Genomic DNA, 21,547 nt, shown 5'->3' on the forward strand with positions numbered 1-21,547 from the left:
AGTCGGAAGCCCGAAATGACAGAATTAATATACATATTAGTGAATTCTTTTGAATGACAGCAAAAAAATACACTATGTAATGTGTAAATCGGTCACATTAAGCAGTGATCTTCTCATATCGCGGCCGATACCAATCTGATGGATGAAATTAGAGCATTTCTACATGCAGCTGTAATTTAGGTTATGTTGGTTCATAGCTCAGCTGGTAAATCAACAGCTGTTGACTTCAGGCTCATTTGTCAATTCACATTATCATCGTACAATAGGCTTTTTTCACAGTGGACAGTTTAAGGGTCCAGGTATTGTGCATACTCACTAGCCTGGCATATTGGGAATGCAGCCATTAATTAATGTTATTAATTACTGCTATGCTACTACAGCATATAGAAATTTGCATTGTAAAAAGTTTATCGTTATTCCAAACTTTACTATAATTTCTAACACATCAGCAATAAGGTATTTCTAAAATTATTCTCATAAGTTCTCTAAAAATAGTTGTTTTTTTTTTCATTTTAATTATGTAGATGTTTTTTTCATTAACACTAAAGGTTTGGTGCACCAGCTCATGTGTTGCCCGGGCGGGCCAGAGTGGCATAAAGCTGATGAGTGAGGGAACAAAAGGAGAATCAGAGGGAAGGGGTGGCAGGTTTAGAGAAAAGAGAGGATGACTGCAGCTGGAGCTGAATAATGTAGGGTAATGTGATCTCATATTGCCACTGACTGCCACTGCAAACAAAAGGGCCAGGTTTCCACTGCACCTGGCCTGCTAACCTCAGATACTACGTGGAGAGGAGAGTGGCTGTGTTAACATGTTTCTGTGAACTCCATGGCACGTAAGTACACTATCAGCGGAAAAGCTTATGAATAACCTTATTCAAGTGTGTGATACAATAAATATTTCCTTGAGAAAACAGAAGTCTTTATATTCGACTGCAACCACAGAATAAAGGGAACTTCTACTTTGTCCAACACTGAAATCATCAGAGTAAGGCATTATGCAGAAAGTGGAGCGCTATTATGAACTTCCTCCCCATGCTTTGCTGCTCAAAATGTGTTCACAGTGAACTCCGGTTTTACAGTTCAGTAGGTTTCCAATTTGCCGTTTATACCTGCACTAAAAGTCATCATGGTCCACAGTACCTCTCCTCTTGTGTTGCCTGCTCCCTCCCTTGCTTAACCCTTTGAAACCTGAGCAAATTGGTTAGATTTCTTTCAAAAACATAGGAGAAGGCAAAAAAGCAACTTACAAAGAAATGGCTCCCAAAAATTGCAAAAAAAAAAAAAAAGTAAAGAAGTTAAAAGAAAATTACCTAAAAAAGAGCAAAAAATAAAATTATAAAAATAAGAAATCAAAAACAACAAGAAAATTACCTTGGAGAAAGTGCTGAAAACACTTTCTAGAGAATATCTTTTTTGGGATTATTTTCTAATAATTCTCCTTTCTTTTAAAAACTATTTTTTGGGGTTATTGTCCTGTCTCTTTTTGTCCTGTTGATCCAGGTTTCAAAGGGTTAAGAACTGACTGTGTATTAATCCATTCAATCCTTTTCTGTGCTTTCTTGTACATTGAGATCTTTGCCTGGTGCCATGTTCCTAACACTTGTATCTCAGCAGAAAACAACCTGCACCTTTAATTTTGTCTTCCTGTCCATTCTTACTGCATCTGTCCCTTTGCAACACTTACAATTCAAGGACATAAAAGAAAACAATACAGAATAAATTGTTGACATTTTTTCAAAGAAGGTAATCAATAATTATCAGCTTACTGTTCTCTCTCATTTCCCACCATTTACTCCCTTAGAGCCTGAACTCTAGTTATTCCTTTGAACTGACAAAATTGGATTGTATATAGACCACACAATAAATCACTGAAGTTTTCCACTCCTCTGCATAAACTTTGGGTTAGAGTTTGACTAATGCTACAGTTTTTAAGTGCTGGGACTTAGTCAAAAACTATCTGCCGTCCTACATACACAATTAAGTATTCAAACATGGAAAACAGCGCACGCTTGGGGTGCCTCAAAGGCATTCTCAATGTTGATGTAGATATTAAAAATAAGGTATGACGATTGCAAACCCCTGTTAAATCGACCTTTTGTAATGTGGAGTTGACATGATCGCTGGATTGTTGGTTTCAGAAACTTCGGTTTATCAGTGCACTAGTCTCTTACAGCCACCAGGGGATTAGCATGTTTGCACACTAATGCACTTCATATTATGTCTATTTTACCACCATCCACTTTCCAAAGCAACATTTTTTTTCATTTAAACATATTGCCTCTTCACCATATGCCAGGCAGCCTCAAGGTCCATTTCAATTAGTGCAGGCGGAAATGGGACTTGCAGAGAGTTGAAAATCACTTGATTGGGAATCCATGACAGTGAGCATCAGGTCTATTTTGTTGTTGCCACTTAGGCAATCATTAGGAGATAATGCAGCTTAAAGCATGGATTGATTTGAAAACAATGCACTACATTACAGCAAACACTAATAACGCATTACTGGCAGTACAGAGTACTATGAGAACACATGACTTATCACATTTCAGACAGTTCAGACACAAGTTTCAACTCCCTTTGAGCTGATTTACCATACTGGAATAAAAAGAAACTGCTGCCTAAAGGTGGGAAATTATGAATAATTAAAACTTGAAAAAGGCACTATGGTATGCTTTGAAAAAATGGTCAGAAGTCTCTTAATGTATAATGTGAAAATCACCCTTCAGTAGGACAAATTTTCTCGATTAATATATTATTCATTTGGACTATAAAATATAAAAAGAATAATAGCTATTACAATTTCCCAAAGTGAAAATTGACATATCAGAATTTCATTTTTGGTCCGACCAGTAGTTCAAAAACCAAATATATTCAGTTTAGTATTGTGGAATAGAAACAAAAAAAAAAACCTCACATTTTAAAAAACTGGAAGAAGTTAAGTTTTTTTTATTTTTTGCTTGAAAAATGACCTAAATGATTAAACAATCATCAAAATTATTGCAGATTAGGTCTGTCTTAATCGACTAATTGATTGGTGTATGCAGGATAGTATCTGCTTTCTTGGGGATGCACAACATACATGCACACCTGTGATGCGATTAATGCTAGCTTTACAAAGCAAAATACAACTACGATATATTGACTTTAGAATAGAAATAAGCCAAAACTGTATCAAACTGGTGTTGCTGTCACACATTGGACAACCCCATGAGATCCATGACAGTTGTAGTAAAACAGACAGTAATCCCACAGTGTTGATGAAGATCTGTGATGCTAATCGTTTGAGCACCAGCACTGCAGGACAGTGATTCCTTGCAGCAGCCAGTGCAGCGAGCTATGATCCATCACGACCAGCACTTCGTGCATTACATTCAGTTTTGATCTTAATTATTGGCCTTGACTGAAGACAACAAAACCTCATCAACACTGCCTCAATCTCTCCCTCATTTTTTCCACCATCCCTCCCTCCCTCTCCTCACCAGTGTGACAGGCAGCAGGATAGTGAGCAGGGCGATGTGATGCAACACCAGCAGGAACTCTCTGCGGACGAAGGAGTTTACTGTCCTCAGCGAATGTTGCTTATAGTCCTCGTGCCCTTTGACGCGGAAGCGGTGGTAGTGACTGAGGTACATGGCGAAGATGTCGTACGTCATGTAGGGCACACCGTACCAGATGACAAAGTAGGTGGCCAGCCAGTGCCTGAGGAAGAACAAACAAAATATAAGGGATTATGTTATTGTGTACTCATTTATCATACTGAGATTGCTAATTTAAGTCATGCCTCTGTGATAATGCCCTGTGTGTATTGTTCGAGAGATATTTAACATTAGTAATGTTATGTTGTATAAGACATTGTCAACCTCTAAATTAACGTCTTTTGTCCTATGTCAGATTTTTCTCATCAGTCCTGATCAACACTTGGTGGTGAGGAAGACTCACAGAAGCAGCTTAGCTGGAAAAGCTCTCTTTCAGATAATTTACATTAGACATCACATTTATTATTTACTTGCCCAATCAGACAACTGCATGGAGAGATGAAAACAGAGGTTATTTGCTGCAGGTGAGCATTAATGTTATATTGACACGGTATTCATGATGTTACTGATAATGAAAATTCACCCCAATCTATTTATTGTGTTTTTTTAACACTATCTGCAAAAATATATAATGCTATCTCTAAACTGAGTTATGAAATCATACATGAGCCTGGCAGTCTCTTTTTTTATCAGCAATAACTTCTTTTATGACCAAAAGTTTATTGAATTTTAAATTTTTCAACATCATCTTCCCAAAGAAGACCATGCAGAAGAGAAAACAAAACAAAGGGAAATAGACAAAAGCACTAGTATACAATAAACAAAGGTAAATCAGAATAGAAGTATTACCATGACATGAAAAACAAAGAGTCAAATTTCAACCGCACCACTGCCAAGTGTCAACACATCATCACCAATATCAGCAATAACTTTCACATGAACAGTCCGTCTATCTGTGAGGATCACACAGAGGTGAAGTATGCACTAACCTGCTGGAGTCTGGAGGTGAAAAAAAATGGTTTGCAAACAGGTGCACCAGGCTTCATCTGACATATGGCTATCATTTTATTTATTTATTTATTTATATTACACTATGTCTTTTCCCAGTAGTGATAATTTTGTTTGTTCTTACTGCATAGAGACAGCTTGGATATTTATTTATTTATAATATTGTGACCTCAGATATCATGAAAAAAAAAAGGATTTTATTAAGAAATGTTTTTTTTTAATTAATCTTTATTTTAAGTCGGATCATTTGGATTCTCATTTTGACCAGAATCCAGCCCTTTAAACATTTATCAGTCTCACAAAAAGGCCATCTCACAGTCAATGATAGCTTAACGATTAAGTTGTAAGTAGAATTATCTCAGTATTTAGTGCTAGTAGACGCTGGAGTAGATGTAAACTTAATAACCTTTAGTTTCCGTTAAAGTAAACACACGCCAGAAACTCATTTAACCTATATGCCTTGCTTCTCTCACATAAGCACGCAAAGGCTTTAAGGCAGGCTTATGTAAGTACAGTATAATAAACAGCTTGGATGGCTGCAGCACTCTAATAAGCACCGATTACCGTGATGGTTAATTATGTGGACAGCACGAAGTAAAGCTGCAGGGCAGAGCTGAGCTACTGACCCCTGACCTCTGACTGGGCTCTTCAGCTCTTAAGGTCAGTGAATGGAGATTAAGAGCAGTAAGGCACAACAAACAGCTCTGGGGAGAATGAACTGAGAACCACAGAAAATACAGATGAACTGTTTAATGTAGTCTAAAGGAGCGACTGGGCAAAACAGGAAAGATAATACAGCTACCTGTTTATATGGCTATATAGCTTTGCAGATTTAAGCAAATACAATTTTAGTACTGTCAAACATTAGTGTGTTGAGCAGTTATATTTCTACAGGTGGCACTTTTTAAGGAACAATTCCAATTCAATGCAACTTTGGCAGTGTTTTTGTATTTTTAAGCAAAATTCCTATTGGAATTGACACTGTAATGACACTGTACACAACAACAACAGCTGCTTAACATGAAATCATGGCAACATCACTAAAATGAAGCCGATGGGGCAGCAGTTTGCTTGAGTTTGATTGAGTCATCAGTTTGATAACCAATGCATAGGCCAAAGTTAGCTTGTATTAGAAATACTGGTATCGAGCTACAGTATGAGTTTAGAAACAATATCTGTAGTTACATGGACAATATTTCTTCAGTGTTATTGAAATAATTCTAAGAGATGCCGACTGAATTGTTTGGAAAATTAATAAAGTGATCATATCAGATGTGCGTTTACATGCCCGAATACAACTTTCTTGACTTGTGCATCTTATTTTTCAGAAATGTAACAGAATATTTTTTTTCAACTTTACTGAAATTTATTTAATTAATTCAATACATTAATTAAAGAAGAAGAAGAAGAAGAAGAAAAAATAGCTCCGCCTGGTTGATACATTTAGTAGTAGGTGACAAACCAGGTTATTTTCTGTAGCTAGACATACAGACTATCGACAGACGCTACAATTAACTGTTGTTCTTTAAACTCAAATGCAGGCTACTGCTACTGTTAGAGATAGAGGATTGTTATGTCCAGTGACCCCACAATACCTTGTAGCAACAACAATGTTACATGAGGTCACTTTTTCAAAATTTAAAGAACAAATTTACTAATCAGAGCACTCATATGAGAACGTAGCACTAGCAGAGCACTAAAAATTTGGGAATTTAGGAACTTTTATCTTTTAAAATCAGCACAGGAAGGCAGGTAGAAACAGCTGTTGTGGCATGTAGTGTGCGGCGCACACAGTCCCCACAACACCTGATGTTACAGCCACCTGAGGCAAACATGTGCATAAAGAATACATTTTAATCCAACCAGAGAGTTAAATTCGGACTAGGCATTTGTGTGGTTACTAGGCGCTAACATCTCCTACTGAATGATGATTAAAGGTTTACACTCTCAACTGACTGTGGTTGTTTAATTAGGCATTTTTATTCTGGTTGGGACATTATTCTGATTATTAGTGAAATGTTAGGGTCCATGTAAATGCATATAATGACAAATCTTATTTTTCAACACTAAAATATACTGCTTAGTACATATTTTGGTCACAATTTTAAAAAAGAAACATTTAAGGGATCCTTTACAAAAAAACTGATATCAAGAAAGTGAATATTGGCCAAAAAGTCTCAACTATAGATGCCAGTAACAGGGTAAAAAAGTGTCACGTGAGCACCTAAAATGTTGAGAGCAATACCATATAGTCTACAGAAAGTACAATGGGTCAAATTTCAACCAGAAAGTAAGTCTGTAGATTGTGATGTATGTTGTCATAACGTTGTTATAACTGACAGGAAACAAGGTGTTATAAACCACAATTTTCCTTTAGGAGAGACGAGTGGAGCTGTTGGATGACGAGAGCACGAATACCAAAATCATCCTTGTGTTAGAATAGGGTAGAATATGATCCACACTACACATATGGACACGCAAACTCACTGGGTTGTATGAAATGCATTTTCCTCAGTATTGGGGGTTTTTCCACTGCAAAGCCCTGCAAAAGTTACTGCATCTGAAGCAATGAAGGCTAAATAAAGTGACAGATTGTGATGGAGTATTAGAGTATTCGTGGGTCTGACTCTGGAGCATGTGTCTGATAAGCTCCAGGCCGTGTGCACGTCACAGGACAGCAGAACTGAGCAGCGTTGTGGAGGAATTAAGCCCTGCGGGTGAAGGGGAGGGGCGGCAGAGATTAGCAGCCTGAAACTGGGCCTGCCCGAGTCTGGCCACTGACTCAGTGGGATTAATACGCTAGCATTAGCTTAGCGTCACACTTCCCTGAACTGCACGGGAAGGCTAATGCTATGCTAACACTAAATTGCTGCCAGGTGGCCGATGTAGGGGCAGAGCTTGGGTGAAAAGAATAGATTGTCCTTAAACAGAATATCAGGAAACTTCCCTTTTGCACCCAAATTGTACTTAATGTATCAACTGTGGCCTGACTTGCTTGTGATGTATCTATGACATGAAGCAGTACAGTCACATCTGAAGAGTGCCAAGATCAAAACACTGTTGTAGCAACCTCTCTAGTACAGATATAGCACAGCGGTACAACTGTTTTATCTTCAAGGATATTAAGGGCAGCTTAAACCCTGGACCATCCTGGTGAAGGTACACTGGTAACCCTTTTTTTCCACCCTAGTGCAGCCATCATACTGTAAAGTAGGGCTAGGCGATATGGCTTTAAAATAATATTGCAATATTTTGAGGCTATATCACAGAACACAATACATATCTCCATATTTTTAAATGTTGTAATGTTAACTACTCAAATAAAGAGTTATTGAATGAACTGCAGTTACAATAAGGTTAAATAAAGTAGCTACTGTCATATGGGAAAGCTGAACACACAACTGTTATAATAACATTTAATAAAATATGGTTATAAGAAAGTTAAATGAAGTACTTTTAGAGTGAAATTTAAAAAATCAGCTTGGGACCCATAGTGCTTTTATTTTGAAGGACCTGGCTTGTCTTAGGCTGGAAGTGTCGATGTTTTTGCTTTGGACTTGATAAACAGATACTGCAGTGTACCTAACCATAAGGATTCATTCAAAAACAGCTCTCTAATTTATATATTGCAAAGATTTCCAAGTCGCACTGGTGTTCCATGAATGTGACTAAGTAGTCGTGATCGGAGCTCTGCAAATACAAACACACACCTCAGATGCTCACACTACCACCACTCCTATTTGTTAAGTTAAGACTGTTACTGCAGGGCTGTTAAACGTGGTGATTTATTCATTGTAAGCTGGAAACAAACTAAAAGCTCTCCAGTTCATATATTAATAGTGTTTGCAAATTGCAGTAGCGCTCCATGGTCACAAAAACTTAAAAGTCACGGTCAGATCTGCAAAAGCCCTTCTTTGTGTGTGTGTCTGTGAGAGGTGGAGGGCCACAGAGGAGAGCTAGAAAACTGAAACTCTGGTAATTATAAACCGATGTGACATTTTATACCCTACTCGATGTTCACAATATAGTCATTTTATATATCACACGTGGAACAAGCCTCAATACCTCGAGTATATTCGACATATATCTCCCACGCCCCCTGTAGAGACTATAGTACTGACACAAATATACAAGAAAACTGGTAAATCATGTATAAAAACAATGTTTTTTTAATTACAATTCACAACAGGAAGTGCAGTAATATACATAGACTAATAAATCTATGAAGGTGCGGGATGTTTTGATCTCTTAGTAGTTCTCTAAAAAGGAAAAACCAAGCAGATAGGGTCTTTTTTTATAAAAGAAATACATCAAGTTTTGTCATGTGACACTGAACTGTGGCTCAGCCAATGCTTACAGTGCATTCACACACACAGATACAAAGAGGTAGACTGTTTCTCGTCTCTCGGCTGTGTGTGCCGAGTGTGTAATTCGGGCTTAGACTGGGTTATTTTCTGACTTTACACAATTCTGAAGCATGAAAAGTAGTTCATTCTCAGGCTTTCATGATTTATTATTATTTTTTACATGAAAGTCCTGTTACCTTGTTAAAACTATATTGGTAATGATAAATTAAATAGCATAATAATAGTAATCATCATAGAACTTTTTTTTCCCCCGATGGTTGTGATTATAGACTGACCTGTTACTTTCTGGCTACAGACTTTTAACTGTTTAATCTGATCTAACCAAAGAAGCACAACACACTTTGACCATGTTTGAATGACAAACATTCAAGACAAGATTCAAACTACTGACACGAAAGTCACAGGCCCATTTCTCTCTTTAGTTAAGAAAGTGAGAAAAACATAAAAAATAAACATAATAAAGAGAAAAGCTCTATTTTCACACATACTTTTTATTTATTTTATTCTTAAGATTCAGTATTGTTTTCTTTTACTTGAAATGTAGGCCTTACAGTCATTGTGCTAATTTTATTTATGGTCAAGATAAATATTTTTTCAATACAACATAAATGCATGTGTATGTTACAGGTATTCTACTTTGAAAATTTACAATATTTTTGAAATTATGTGGAAATTGACATTGTTGATTTTATTGACATACGCAGAGGTCGAAAGCAATATAGACATTATAAGATTTGGATCTTTGCTGGGAGGAAATTTTAGTAACTGGACCTGTTTGAATAAGACAAACAACTATGGGTTTCCGTTTTAAGATGTAATGAATTTGGTTGGTAAAAAAAGACATATCTGTATTTTAATCTACAACTAAATTAAAGTTTTTGATATGGGTGCAGGATAGAAAGCGTTAACACTGAGTGGAGAAATCAGTGGGCCCTAAGATGTATGGGTTACCACTATATTTTATGAAGGGGATTGATGACATGAAGTCTCACCTGTCATTAATGATGTTGCCCCGGCATGATGACACGACGATGACTCCTGCTGTGGTTGCCATGACGGCATGGATGGAGGACACCAGCCTGAGAAAGACACACGTAAAAAGATTGAGAGAGAAAGGCCATACAAAGTAAATCAAAACATTCATAAACATTTGTTATTTACATTCTGAGCAGCATCCAATATAGCATTAGGGTATTTGTCTTGTGTTTTTAGCTAGCCATGGAAAGGGTTGATCCAATATTAGCAGGCTAACATGCGAAACTAAGATGGTGAACGTGGTAAACATTATACCTGCTAAGGTGCAGCCTCACAAAACAGATGTTAAATAAATCATATATGATTCATTTGCCTCTCCGTGTGACTGATAGCTCTACAAGCAGAGTAAAACCTGATAAAACTAGGTCGAGTTTTGGAAAAAAAAAAGTGTCCCTTCAGGTGAACTCAAGCAGTCAGACCTTCAAGTTCAGGGCACCATCATGGGATTAGCAGTGCTTGGCCTCGACTTTCCTCGTCTATAAACAGACCTGTGACATAGGAGAACTTGCTACATCTCTATTTGAAGTCCCACTGTGTGAGGTGGCGTAAGGCATACACAACATTCACAGGCGTCGCACCTATCTTAAAGGGATACTCACATGGTCTGTTAATAGTAACTTAAAAAAAGGTTACTGACTGTGATGTTTTATGTCTGTACTAGAAAGAAAACCATGATGAATGTTAGTTTACAGTCAAAAAGATGCCGATTATTTTCTCCAACGGTTCAACAGAGTTAATTTCTGGCCATTTTAAAACAGGACGCTGGATTATATCACCAATTTGTTCAAACTATGAATGGCCGCTTTTGCTCAGACAAGCTCTCTCCCTGGCCGTTCTCCAACTTGGCAGCACTGACAGTAAGCTGCTTTGAAATCAGAAAACATGTAATTTATTCCCCAACACTCGCTGCGGCTATAATAGACAGTCGCCCCTTTAACACACCAGTGTGTTTTAATGTCTCAGCTTTTCACAGCACCTCGTGGGGCTGCTTTACATCACCACCGACTCATCACCACCTACAGCAGTGAATGGAGACAAACACGAGTTACCTTCTGAAACTGCACCAAGTCCGACAGTTACTCAGCTTGTTATAGATGAGAGGCTTGTGTGTGCCAGGAAGAAAACTCGATTTGAATTTAAACATTTTCTTGTGGTTTGTAGGCCTTGTTTAGGATTAATCGTGTGCTAAGAAGATTTGAGCAGGGGGAATATCAACTCCCTTTGCCAACAGAAATGAATCATATATGCATTAATACCACCATAGGATGGTACTCCTGGAGCTACACTTTTCCAAATAAAAAAAGGATTATGAAAAGAATTGTGGGGGTATGAAGGTCTAGATGCAGTAAAAAGTCAGAAATATAATCATTTTCAAAGATTATTGTCCTCAAATTCTACAGGTTGGACCGCTATGATATTTGGCTTGGATATTAACTGCCCTCAGAGGATGATTCCTAAAATTATAGCTGACCTTGCCTCTCCATACATCATCAGGCATGTTTTCTCAAAAACAAATGAATATCCTTGAATTGTCAGAATTATCTTTTGCACACAAAAAGCATCAAGATGTCCAGTTTAGCCAGTTTCTGCTCCCCAGAGGAAGCACCTTTCCTATTTTGGGCACTGTACAGTCTGTCCTTTAGTTCACTTAAGGTGTATTCAGACCAAACAATCTGGGTGTCCTGAGTGTCAAAGGATTTTTTTTTCTGTTTGTTTAGCACCACTAATACAAGAAGAAATGCAGATGTGACATAAGACTTTCAGCTATTAGTATAGCAAAGTTATGCTATCAAACTCTGATAAGTCAAATTTGCGTTGTATTTCACTGTTGCATATATGCACTGTAAAAACTGGACTTCATAGTAGACCCATTTATCTGAGCTTTCTTTGTGTTTGTTTCCTTTACAGCCTCCTGTTTGGGTTGTGTTGTGTTGTCTGGTTTTGACACAGCTTACAGATTTTAAAAATCTTTTTTTTTGCATTGGCTTATGTGTTCGGCTAATCACTGCACACACCGATGACACTCTTGTGCTGGGTGAATACGTACACTAAAAAAGGAGCAATAAAAAGTCCCTCAAAACACTGTTAGTTATATGATCCAAAACAGACAATAGGGGTGTCAGACCTGATGTGAAATAGACCTGAGGATAATTACAAACAAACAGACCCAAACAGCCAAACAGCAACACTTGCAGCAGCACAATGTCCAATCAAACACCATCTGAGGTCAAAATGAGCAGTAAGACGCATCGTTTTTCCTGTACTTCACAGTATACACCACGTGATCAGATCCTACAGCCCGTCCCCATGGAGCAATTCAGGTATTTGACATTTTGTCACAAAGCCCAGACTCCAGCCATCAGGACCTAATGCAGATCTGATTCCAGTCAATGTTATTTGGACCCAGCCTGACTCAGGTCTCAGCTGGTAGGAACCGAGACGACCCGTGAATTCCCCTCGCGCAAGAAAAGCTTAAGACTTTTAGTCCTGCTGTAAATAATGACCAGTTCTACAAGGGCAATAAAGGCTGCTTTCTTTCTCTTTTTTTAACGAGTAAATCGTGTGTTGCAAATGGCGAGATTGAGAAACAAAGAGTGTATTTATGCGGCTTCCTGCCTGAACCTGCTGTCACCTCGCACCAATCTCCATGGGAATGCGGCCATGACACCGGCATCGGCAAGGCAACGAAGGCCATGTGACCAGCAACTACAAAACCACAGGCCTGAGCTGGAAAAGACTGACTGGCCTCTCTCTCTCTCTCCATCCCCTACAAACTCTCACACACACACACACACACATTTTACCCCCACGCCTCGCTGCCTTCTAGGGCTGTATGGTCGCATACTCTATCACAAGACCCAGATTTTACACAGCCCATTCATTGTGTGTCCGCCAATAACCCCCTCTCTCTCTGCTGATGAAAGGTTGAGGTTGATGGGGTGAGTAGCGTGTGGAGGGGAAAAAGGGAAGAATGCGTCGCTGCCTTGTTCGGCAATGTTGTCTTTTCTTTCCTGCTGTGTCAGGCCGGCGAATAACCTCGGCTTTCCTTTCACACTACAACCAAGTCTTCCTCCTGACTGTTTCGTTATACACGGACGACTTGCTCTTTCATGTTCTGTCACACGCACAGTGTCTGACAGTCAGGAGTGGTGTTTTTTTTTTTTTTTTTTTTTGCTCCTCCAGTAAATGGGCTACGTAATCTGTAGTTGCATTGGTGCTGCAGCAGGGCGAAAGAAAAAGTGACAGCAGAGGCAAAAACTGCAAACAGGGTAAAGTGCATTTCACGGCAAGAAGGAACTCTATCAAGGCCGCTCAATCGAACAAATGGATGCAGCTGCATCACTAACTGCATTGTTCCTTAACCACTTTGTTAGAAGTGGAAACACAAATCAATAAGACAAATAACAGAAAAAGATCTTCATACTTTCACTAATCGATTCATTGTTTAAAAACCAGCTGGTTCCTATATGACATCCTTCTAAATTTGTTTAATCCTTTGAAACATGAGCAAATTGATTTCTTTCAAAAACAAAGGAAGAAGGCAATGAGCAATACAAGAAGAAATGACCTCAAAATAAGTAAAAAGTCTGAAAAAAATTACCTGAAAAGGAAAAGGTGCTTAAGAATGTATAATGCTCTACCATAATTTTAAATAAGTAATTATGATAATTAGCTATAACATGCTATATTAGCTATGACAGTGGTCATCATAAGGCAAACAACCATAACCATAAGAAAAAAATAGCTTTTAAAAAGGTATCAATTCTTTTAAATTTATTAAAAAACACTTTCCTCTTGTAACTTAGCACACCATTGTATAATTTAATTCAATTTCGCAAAGGCAAATATTAGATCTGATAAATGTACTGTTTAAAGTTCAGATTTTCGGAGGCGATTATTATTTACGCCGAGCATAAGCCTTGAGGGGGGTCACATGTTTGGTCATGATGAGTCTCTCCGCAGCTAATCTCACATACTACTGGACCAATCAGCCCAATTTTTGTGCACACATTTTTCCTTTTATGCACGAGGACCTCTCGTGGTTTTGTAGATTTACAATTGTTGACAAGCCTGTTTTACAGACTGTTTTATACCCTCAGTATATGCTGACTCCTCACTCGCTCAACAGCAGAGGCTTTCCGGAAATCAGCTCGGCTAAAAACAAGCCTTGCCATCAGTAGTTGGTGCTTTTACCATATCTAAGTAAACAGGCTATGTAGCCTAATTTAATGTTTTGGGGTTGTTTTTGTCTATTTAAATCATGTTAATTGTTGTTATTTCCTAATTTGTTGAGCTGTAGCCTTCAGACAAAGTTAAAAGTCCAGTTATGAGTAGGGGTGTAAATCAACAGAGGCCCAACGATGTAATTTTTTTCAGGCTACATAAGTCACAACACAGTATCGTTGCCATTTTAAACATCTAACGCTAAAATATACTGTGATTTATTAAGATTTATTACCTTTTTTCAACTGTGAATTATGTGTCCAAAGGAAAACTTTTTCACCATTTGTGTTATCTAATAAGATTTAGTTTTCAGTCTGTTCATACCAATTTTATTTCACAGCAGCAAAATGTTCTAGTGGCCTGAAAAAACAATTTAATATATTATTCTCAAAGGCTACCAAACATTTTATGATATTAACAATTCAAAGATTAAAAAAAAAAAAAAAAACTAGTATTGCAATACTATGCTGTATTGATTTTTTCCCACGACCCTTGTAATGAGAGATGTATCAAAAATTTGTGGCTGTGTTTTAGTTATCAAAAATACATACAATCTCATAATCTTATTGTATCTATATTTCACATATCATGAGAAATCGATCTGTCCTGCGCTACATGCAGTAGCTCTGTCAATAACAGGCGAGGTGTGTATTTTTATGACTTTCAAGCATGCTTCTGGGACAGGCTGTGTCACGTCTGCTGGAATCACAAGAATTGACTGGAGCGGTCGCGATCAGTTGAGTCGAACACCTGGCAGAGATCGGCCCTCTACTGAGTGCACTTTTTTAGTTTAAAATGACGTCACCATAGTGTTAACTGTACCTATGACTTTATCCACTGCTCTTTGTGTATGGGGAAGGCAAATTAGTTAGTACAAATAGCACGTATATATTAAGTTACACTGAACAGTTTATGCCTACTTTACTGTGTTCTTGAAGTAATATAGATTTGTGTCTACTTAAGGTGTTCGGCTGGTGACCCATTAACCCTTTGAAACCTGAGCAAATTGGCTCAATTTCTTTTAAAAACATGGAGAGAAGGTAATGAGCAACTTATGAAGAACTTACAAAAAAAGTTGCAGGAAATTAGTAAAAAGTTACCAAAAGAATTTATTGAAAATAAACAACAAAAAATGGGGAAAAAAAAGGAAATGACCTGAAAATGTGCTTTAAAATAATAATTATTACATACCATAATTTCAAATATGTGATCATAACAATATTGAGTATAGTTTTCTAGATTTAAAAATATATATATATATAATTATGTAAAAATATATCAAAATTATATCTACAAATTCTCTTTCGGGACATTTGTCATAAATTGCTCACTGCCTTTTCCCCCACGATTTTGGAGAATAAATCAAACCATTTTGCTGAGGGTTCAATGGTTTAAATACTCATGAAAGGTTTCGAAATGCAGGACATGAAAAGTGATGTCGATTCAGGTTTCAAAGGGTTAAGAGCACTGCTGCTGTGTGAAATTTAAAAGGCATATTGTGGCCGAAAGACTCTTAAGCCGAGTGTGCCAGCTGATGTTGAACATTATAATCCCTCCTGAAGTCAAGTGTTGTTGTTAGAACGAGGCTAGAGATGCACCTGGTAGGATATGAGATCCTGTTAGCTGATTTTATATATTTGGTGTTAGGCAGTCATCCTGCTGGCAGGTTTTCATATTTGATGTTAAGCTCTGATTGCTGTCGTGTTTCAGCACTCTGAGAGATCACCTGTCAATCACGTAATGCGGTCAGTGCTGTTACATCTTTCTGTCCGCTCAGACATGATGGTAATCACTGCTGACACTCATTACCCACTTCTCTCTTTTACAGACGCGCTGGACACATATGGGGAAGTTCACCCTGTGTGGCAGACGTACAAAGACTGAGATGACAGTCTGAAGTGTCCTAAGACGACGATACGCAGCCTGCTCTGTTTGGGGGGCACTTTTTCAAAATAACAGGAGGCCAGGAGCCAGACGCAGCAGCCCCATACATGTTGCTAGGATTTTAGGACAACTTTTAAGGATTTAAAGACAATTCAGGACATTTCTAGGATTTTAGGACATTTCTTGAATTTAAAGATGTTTCTAGGACTTAAGGATGTTTCTAAGATTTTAGGACATTTCTTGAATTTAAAGATGTTTCTAGGGCTTAAGGATGTTTCTAGGATTTTAGGACATTTCTGGAAGTTCAGGACGCTTCTAGGGTTTAATGACGTTTCAAGGATTATAGGAAGTTTCTGGGATTTTAGGACATTTTGGGATTTTAGGACACTGGGATTTCAGGACATTTGGGGCTTAGCTAGAACCTCTGTCAGGGGTGCGGGGGGTCCTCCTCTGGATTTTTTTTTTATAAACAAGCTACATTTTGATGCTATTTTATGCAGTCTAGCCCCTTATGCATACTAGAAGTACAAAAGCAGTTTCCTAGTGTGAATCACTTCACCTTTATTGTGAATCAAAAAATAGCTGGGGGCCACCCAGCACCCTATAGGGGGTTAGATTTGGCCCACAGGCCACAAATTGAGTATCACTGTCCTAAGACATACAGTACTATGCTGATGTATGATTAATCATTTTAGTCATTTTTCAAGCACAAATGCAAACTGTAAAGTAGGTCCTTCTTATGAGAATTTACTGATTTTCTTTATTTCATCTGATAGTAAACTGAGTGTTGGGGTTGTGAACTGTTAAAAAAAACATTTTCAGCCCTACAGATGATAAACCCTAACATCGAGTCCTTTCCTTTACACCATATCATATTTTTTTTTCCCCATGAGTGGTAAAAATATCTATGTTTTTTCTACCCTTTTTTAATCTTTTTAACATCTTTGTTTTGAGCATTATAGTTCATAGATACATACATTTTAGTGAAGTGAAATTAAGAACAGACTTGCCATGCTGCCTCTCAACAACAAAGTGTGAGTGGATTATCGTTTTCTGTGCAGTTTTGAGGATTATTCTCACCTCTTATTCTAAAGCTCTTTGTTATTATAATGGTTATGCTTTAAACTTAGATTAGAATGTTGTTTACAAGTTTTTATACGAGTGAAAAAATAAACACAGTCACTTTGTAGTTTAGAAGAAATGTCAACAACTAGACATATTATTTTAGTAAAGGTGAAACCTGGTGAATTTCCTGACACTGCCCCACCAAAACCAAACACTTGAACATGATCCGAGCTTGGGACCACTGTTGCAGAGCGGATACAGCAGATATGAGAGGCTGGTTAAGTCGTGAACAAGCAGTGCGATATCCCCTGAGGCGTGGACGCTTGTAAGAACATTTTCCGTTAGATGAGCATTAGTAAATTAGTAGAAGCGTGATTCGGGAGTAGGGTTCAGTGTTTTCCAGTGCATAGCTAACTCAGCAGTCGACCCTGACCGGCGCTCAGAGGAGGATTAGCAGGAGTGACAGTGTACAAATGAGCATTGAACTGAGCTGTGCACATGTGAGCGAGTCACACTGACCCACACACACTAACTATAGTCATCATTACTAGTTTGCCACGAGATGTAAAAGTTACTGAAGAGGCTGCAGATCAAATGACTTTGTGTATAAAATTACATGGATCAAGCTTGATTGTTCACATGTAATAAGATGTCTCACACCTCCTTTTTGGACCACTTACAAGGCCACTGGTGGATGCAAGTTTTAATGATCTCTCCGGGCTACTTAGAAACTGTTCTTTATTTATCAAAAGAGGAGGGTAAAAAAGGGCGCAACTTTTTTTTCTTTTTTTCTTGACCCTCTCCAAGTCTCGGGGAAAATGCAATGACCATCACTCCACCATAAATTAGTTGTTAGATTTTAAAATTGCCCCTCTGATGTTTGTCAGTGAAAAGTTGAGACAAAATCTCAGAGTTAAAAAAACAGCCTTGTTTTCACTTGTCATGCATGCTGGTTAGTTAATGCAAATGGTTTACTTTTGGCAAAATTCAGTTGAGACATTTAAAATATAGTGAATTTGATGAAATATCTCCATTTTAAGCTTAGATTTTTTATATTTTTTTCTGACAATAGAGTTTGTCCCACATAATATGTTCAAGAACCATTGGAAATTTGAAAATACAGTGAAAGTTTCTGTTTTATGGTCTTTGTTTATGATAAATAGTGTATATTTGATGATTTTTATCACTTTGAATCCACAGGAAATTGGCTTGTTTTCTTCCCAAAAACATGGGAAGAAAGTAATTAATGACTTCGGTTATGGCCCAAAAATTAAGATATTAATAAAAAGTCAAAAGAAAATTACGTGAAAATAAATTAAAAATATAGAATAAAAAGAGAGATACAAAAGCAAGGAGAAAAAAAAACAAAATTGGCCCAAAAAAGAAGTGCTACAAATTATTCATACATTTTTTTCATGTAACGTAATTTTTAATATAAATTTATGAATATAGTTTTCTCTACTTTTTCACCATATTTTTTGAAGAAAACTTTTTGGTAATTTCCTTGTCATGTTTTACTTATTTCATGCCATTTGTGGCACATTTCTTGCCAAGTTGCTCATTGCCATTTTCCCATGTTTGAAAAAGAAATCACACCAATTTATTAAGTTTTCAAAGGTTTAAATGTTTGTGAAAGGCCTCTGAAGGCAGCACAACACAACTTAACTTTATCCAGGTTTCAAACAGTTACTAAAAACATGCCTTCAGATCACAAGGCATATTAGTTTAAAGAAGAGGTAAAAGAAATATGAAATACAGCCATTTTGAGTTGTATGTAGGGTTGTTATGAGATTTTCACAATACAATAAGAATCTCAGAAAATATTGCATGTTCACAGTATCACAGAGTTAAAAAAAAAAGTATTATCAGTCGGGGTTACTCTTCATAGAAAAAACAGAAGGGTTAGTTTTGGTTAAACATATGTTTTATCACTATAATTAAGACTTGAAACCATTTTTTAATATAAGTATATGCAAATAAAATAACGGGGTGATTTTCTATTCGGGTGCATTTTTTTTTCCAATATTGTGGTTAAGCAAACGTACACATTATAATAACCGTCAACTTCATATCACAGTATACCCTGTAAACTGTATATCGCTGCAACCCTTGTTGTAGGCCATTCCTCTAGGCCAAAATATAAAACATAATTACATCCCCAGTGCTTAAAAAATATTTGACATGCCTCCCCCTTTTTGCAGCACCCCCTCCCCTCTCATAAATAACGAACAGTCCCTTAATGCATGTGAACCACGATAAAATCATGCACGGTGGTAGAACTTTTGAATACCAACACAATATGATCCTTTTATACACAATATACACAGAAAAACGTTTAACTGCATGTCCACGAAGCCTCAATATGCACATGTACTTTTGGTACTTCTATAGTATGTCTACAGCATTTATATATTCCTACAGGGACCCATACTTTTACTGTGATATCTGCAAATCATCATTGTAGGGATTACTTTGCTCATTTTGCACAGCAGCGATTAACACTAAATCAAAAACAAAAGAAGTAAAATAGCAACTACAGAAAATCTGCAATTCAATTTCGGTAACAATGATCTAAAAACGTTGCATAAAAAAGAAAATACATCAAGAAGCAAGCTAACTGAATGGGGGGAACCGTTACTAGCGCGAGCCTGCAAACAAGGTCAAATGCTACACATTAGCTTACTGTTAAGTGATATTTCGGCAGTGTGTGTGGTAAAATAAGAGATGAAATTAGCTAGTTTACCTCTCGCTGACCAGTACCACGTCGGCATCGCTCCAGTGTTTGAACACACACGGCAGGATTCTCCTGAAGGCGAAGAAGAGACCGGGGAAAACTACGGCGCCACAAGCTAAAACTTGCAACATCCTGCCTTTATTTTCCTCTAAACCTGCCCGGAGACCTGACTCTCTCCCCACCGCGAGTTTCGCCGGTTACACGCGGCGATGAGGCATTTTAGTGCGGGCCGGGGGGTCGGTGTTTTTTCACCGGGAACAGTCCACCATCCGCACACACACACTCACGCTCTGCTGAGGCTCAGCAGCAGCACCACTGTCGAGTTACAGGCGAGGAAACACACACTGGACCTTCCCACAGCGACTGTCAAAATAAAAGTCTTGACCCGGCGCCGGAATATAAAGGTGGCACTTCCGGTGAGGAGTTTCACAAGAAAGACTTTTTTTTTTTTTTTTCCAAATTTCCAAAATTAACAAACAAACGTGGCAACATGAAATTCACAGCGTCACCATAAAGTGTTGTCAAAGGGAACAGCACTACTTAATAAAAAAGTGAATAAATACATAAACAAAAGAATAGATATATCAGAATCAGAAAAAGATTTATTGCCAGGTATAGTTAACACAATACGAGGAATTTGTTCTGGTGGGTTGGTGCAACATAAATATAGGAAAAAAACCCAGATAAAATAGAAGATACAATATATAAAATATAAAAAGTACGAGTCTAGCAGTGCAAAACAAAAACAAGTAACACAAGTAACAGTGTAACAGTGCAAGAAACAGAACCATGGGACATATAATTTCATATATAATTTCAATAGGCTACAGTGTAAATGTATCAGTCCAGTCATGTTTTAAGTAATAAATTCAATGAACTAAAATAAAATAAATCAAATTAGAATACATAAATAATTTTTTTTTTCGCATTTTTCCTTTTTATTATTATTTTTATTTACTTATTCATTTTCTCTCATAGGAGAGTTGTTTTTCACACTTGTAAAGTACTCGTACGTTTATTGTTTTTCTTACATGAAAAGTATCTGTAATATGTGCAGTTGTTTTATTTTGTAAAGTACACATACTCTGTAAGGAAAAAGAAAAGACTCAGTTTTAGGATCTCAAGCAAGTGGAATTTTATATAATATACATCTCCTTGGTGTTTGTTAAATTTATGTGCGTGTGTATGTATGTTTGTATGGGTAAAATAAAAAAAAAAGTAAGTTAAAAAAAAAAGAATACATAAATAATAAATACATCACCATACACGGGGGAATTCAGTCTGAACTTAATCATTTACTCCAGTGGGGAAGTGTTTGAAGATATCATATCATTTTTGTTCTTTTGGTCATTTCAGAAGTTTTTGGGGATTTCAAATACAATTTAAATTCATTAAAAAAAAAAAAAATAAACTTGGGGGATTTCATTTCTAGTTGTATACTTATGGATACAGAGTGTTGCTAGACAAAAAATTACATTACAACAGAGTTTATCATCCTTGTTCTGCATGATCACACTTCACCAAATGTTATGATGTCTCTGGAGATAGAAGTTGGGAATTTTTTTTTAGAATCCTCTGCACACAAGTAATTATCTTGTGGAACCAAAATATCATATTGTGTGCACAAATTAATATCTTGTGGAAACGTATTATTTTGCCGCCATAATTTAATTATCTTGATCTTGTGTTTTACA

The 21,547-nt window shown here is 37.1% G+C and overlaps 1 protein-coding gene across 1 annotated transcript in view; it reads right to left on the reverse strand.

Annotated features, from left to right (window-relative positions):
- tlcd3a (TLC domain containing 3A) overlaps nucleotides 1-20,032 on the reverse strand; it is a 28,328-nt gene extending 8,296 nt beyond the window's left edge. The window contains exons 1-3 of the mRNA XM_042499283.1: nucleotides 19,863-20,032; nucleotides 9,904-9,990; nucleotides 3,480-3,699 (exon numbers count right to left, since the gene is read on the reverse strand). Coding sequence (XP_042355217.1) covers nucleotides 3,480-3,699; nucleotides 9,904-9,990; nucleotides 19,863-19,984 — 429 coding nt within the window. The 5' untranslated portion in view covers nucleotides 19,985-20,032. The remainder of the gene's footprint in view (nucleotides 1-3,479; nucleotides 3,700-9,903; nucleotides 9,991-19,862) is intronic.
- Between the last annotated feature and the right edge of the window lie 1,515 nt (nucleotides 20,033-21,547).

This window comes from Plectropomus leopardus, chromosome 13 (genome assembly GCF_008729295.1).
Source record: "Plectropomus leopardus isolate mb chromosome 13, YSFRI_Pleo_2.0, whole genome shotgun sequence".
Lineage (NCBI taxonomy): Eukaryota > Metazoa > Chordata > Actinopteri > Perciformes > Serranidae > Plectropomus > Plectropomus leopardus.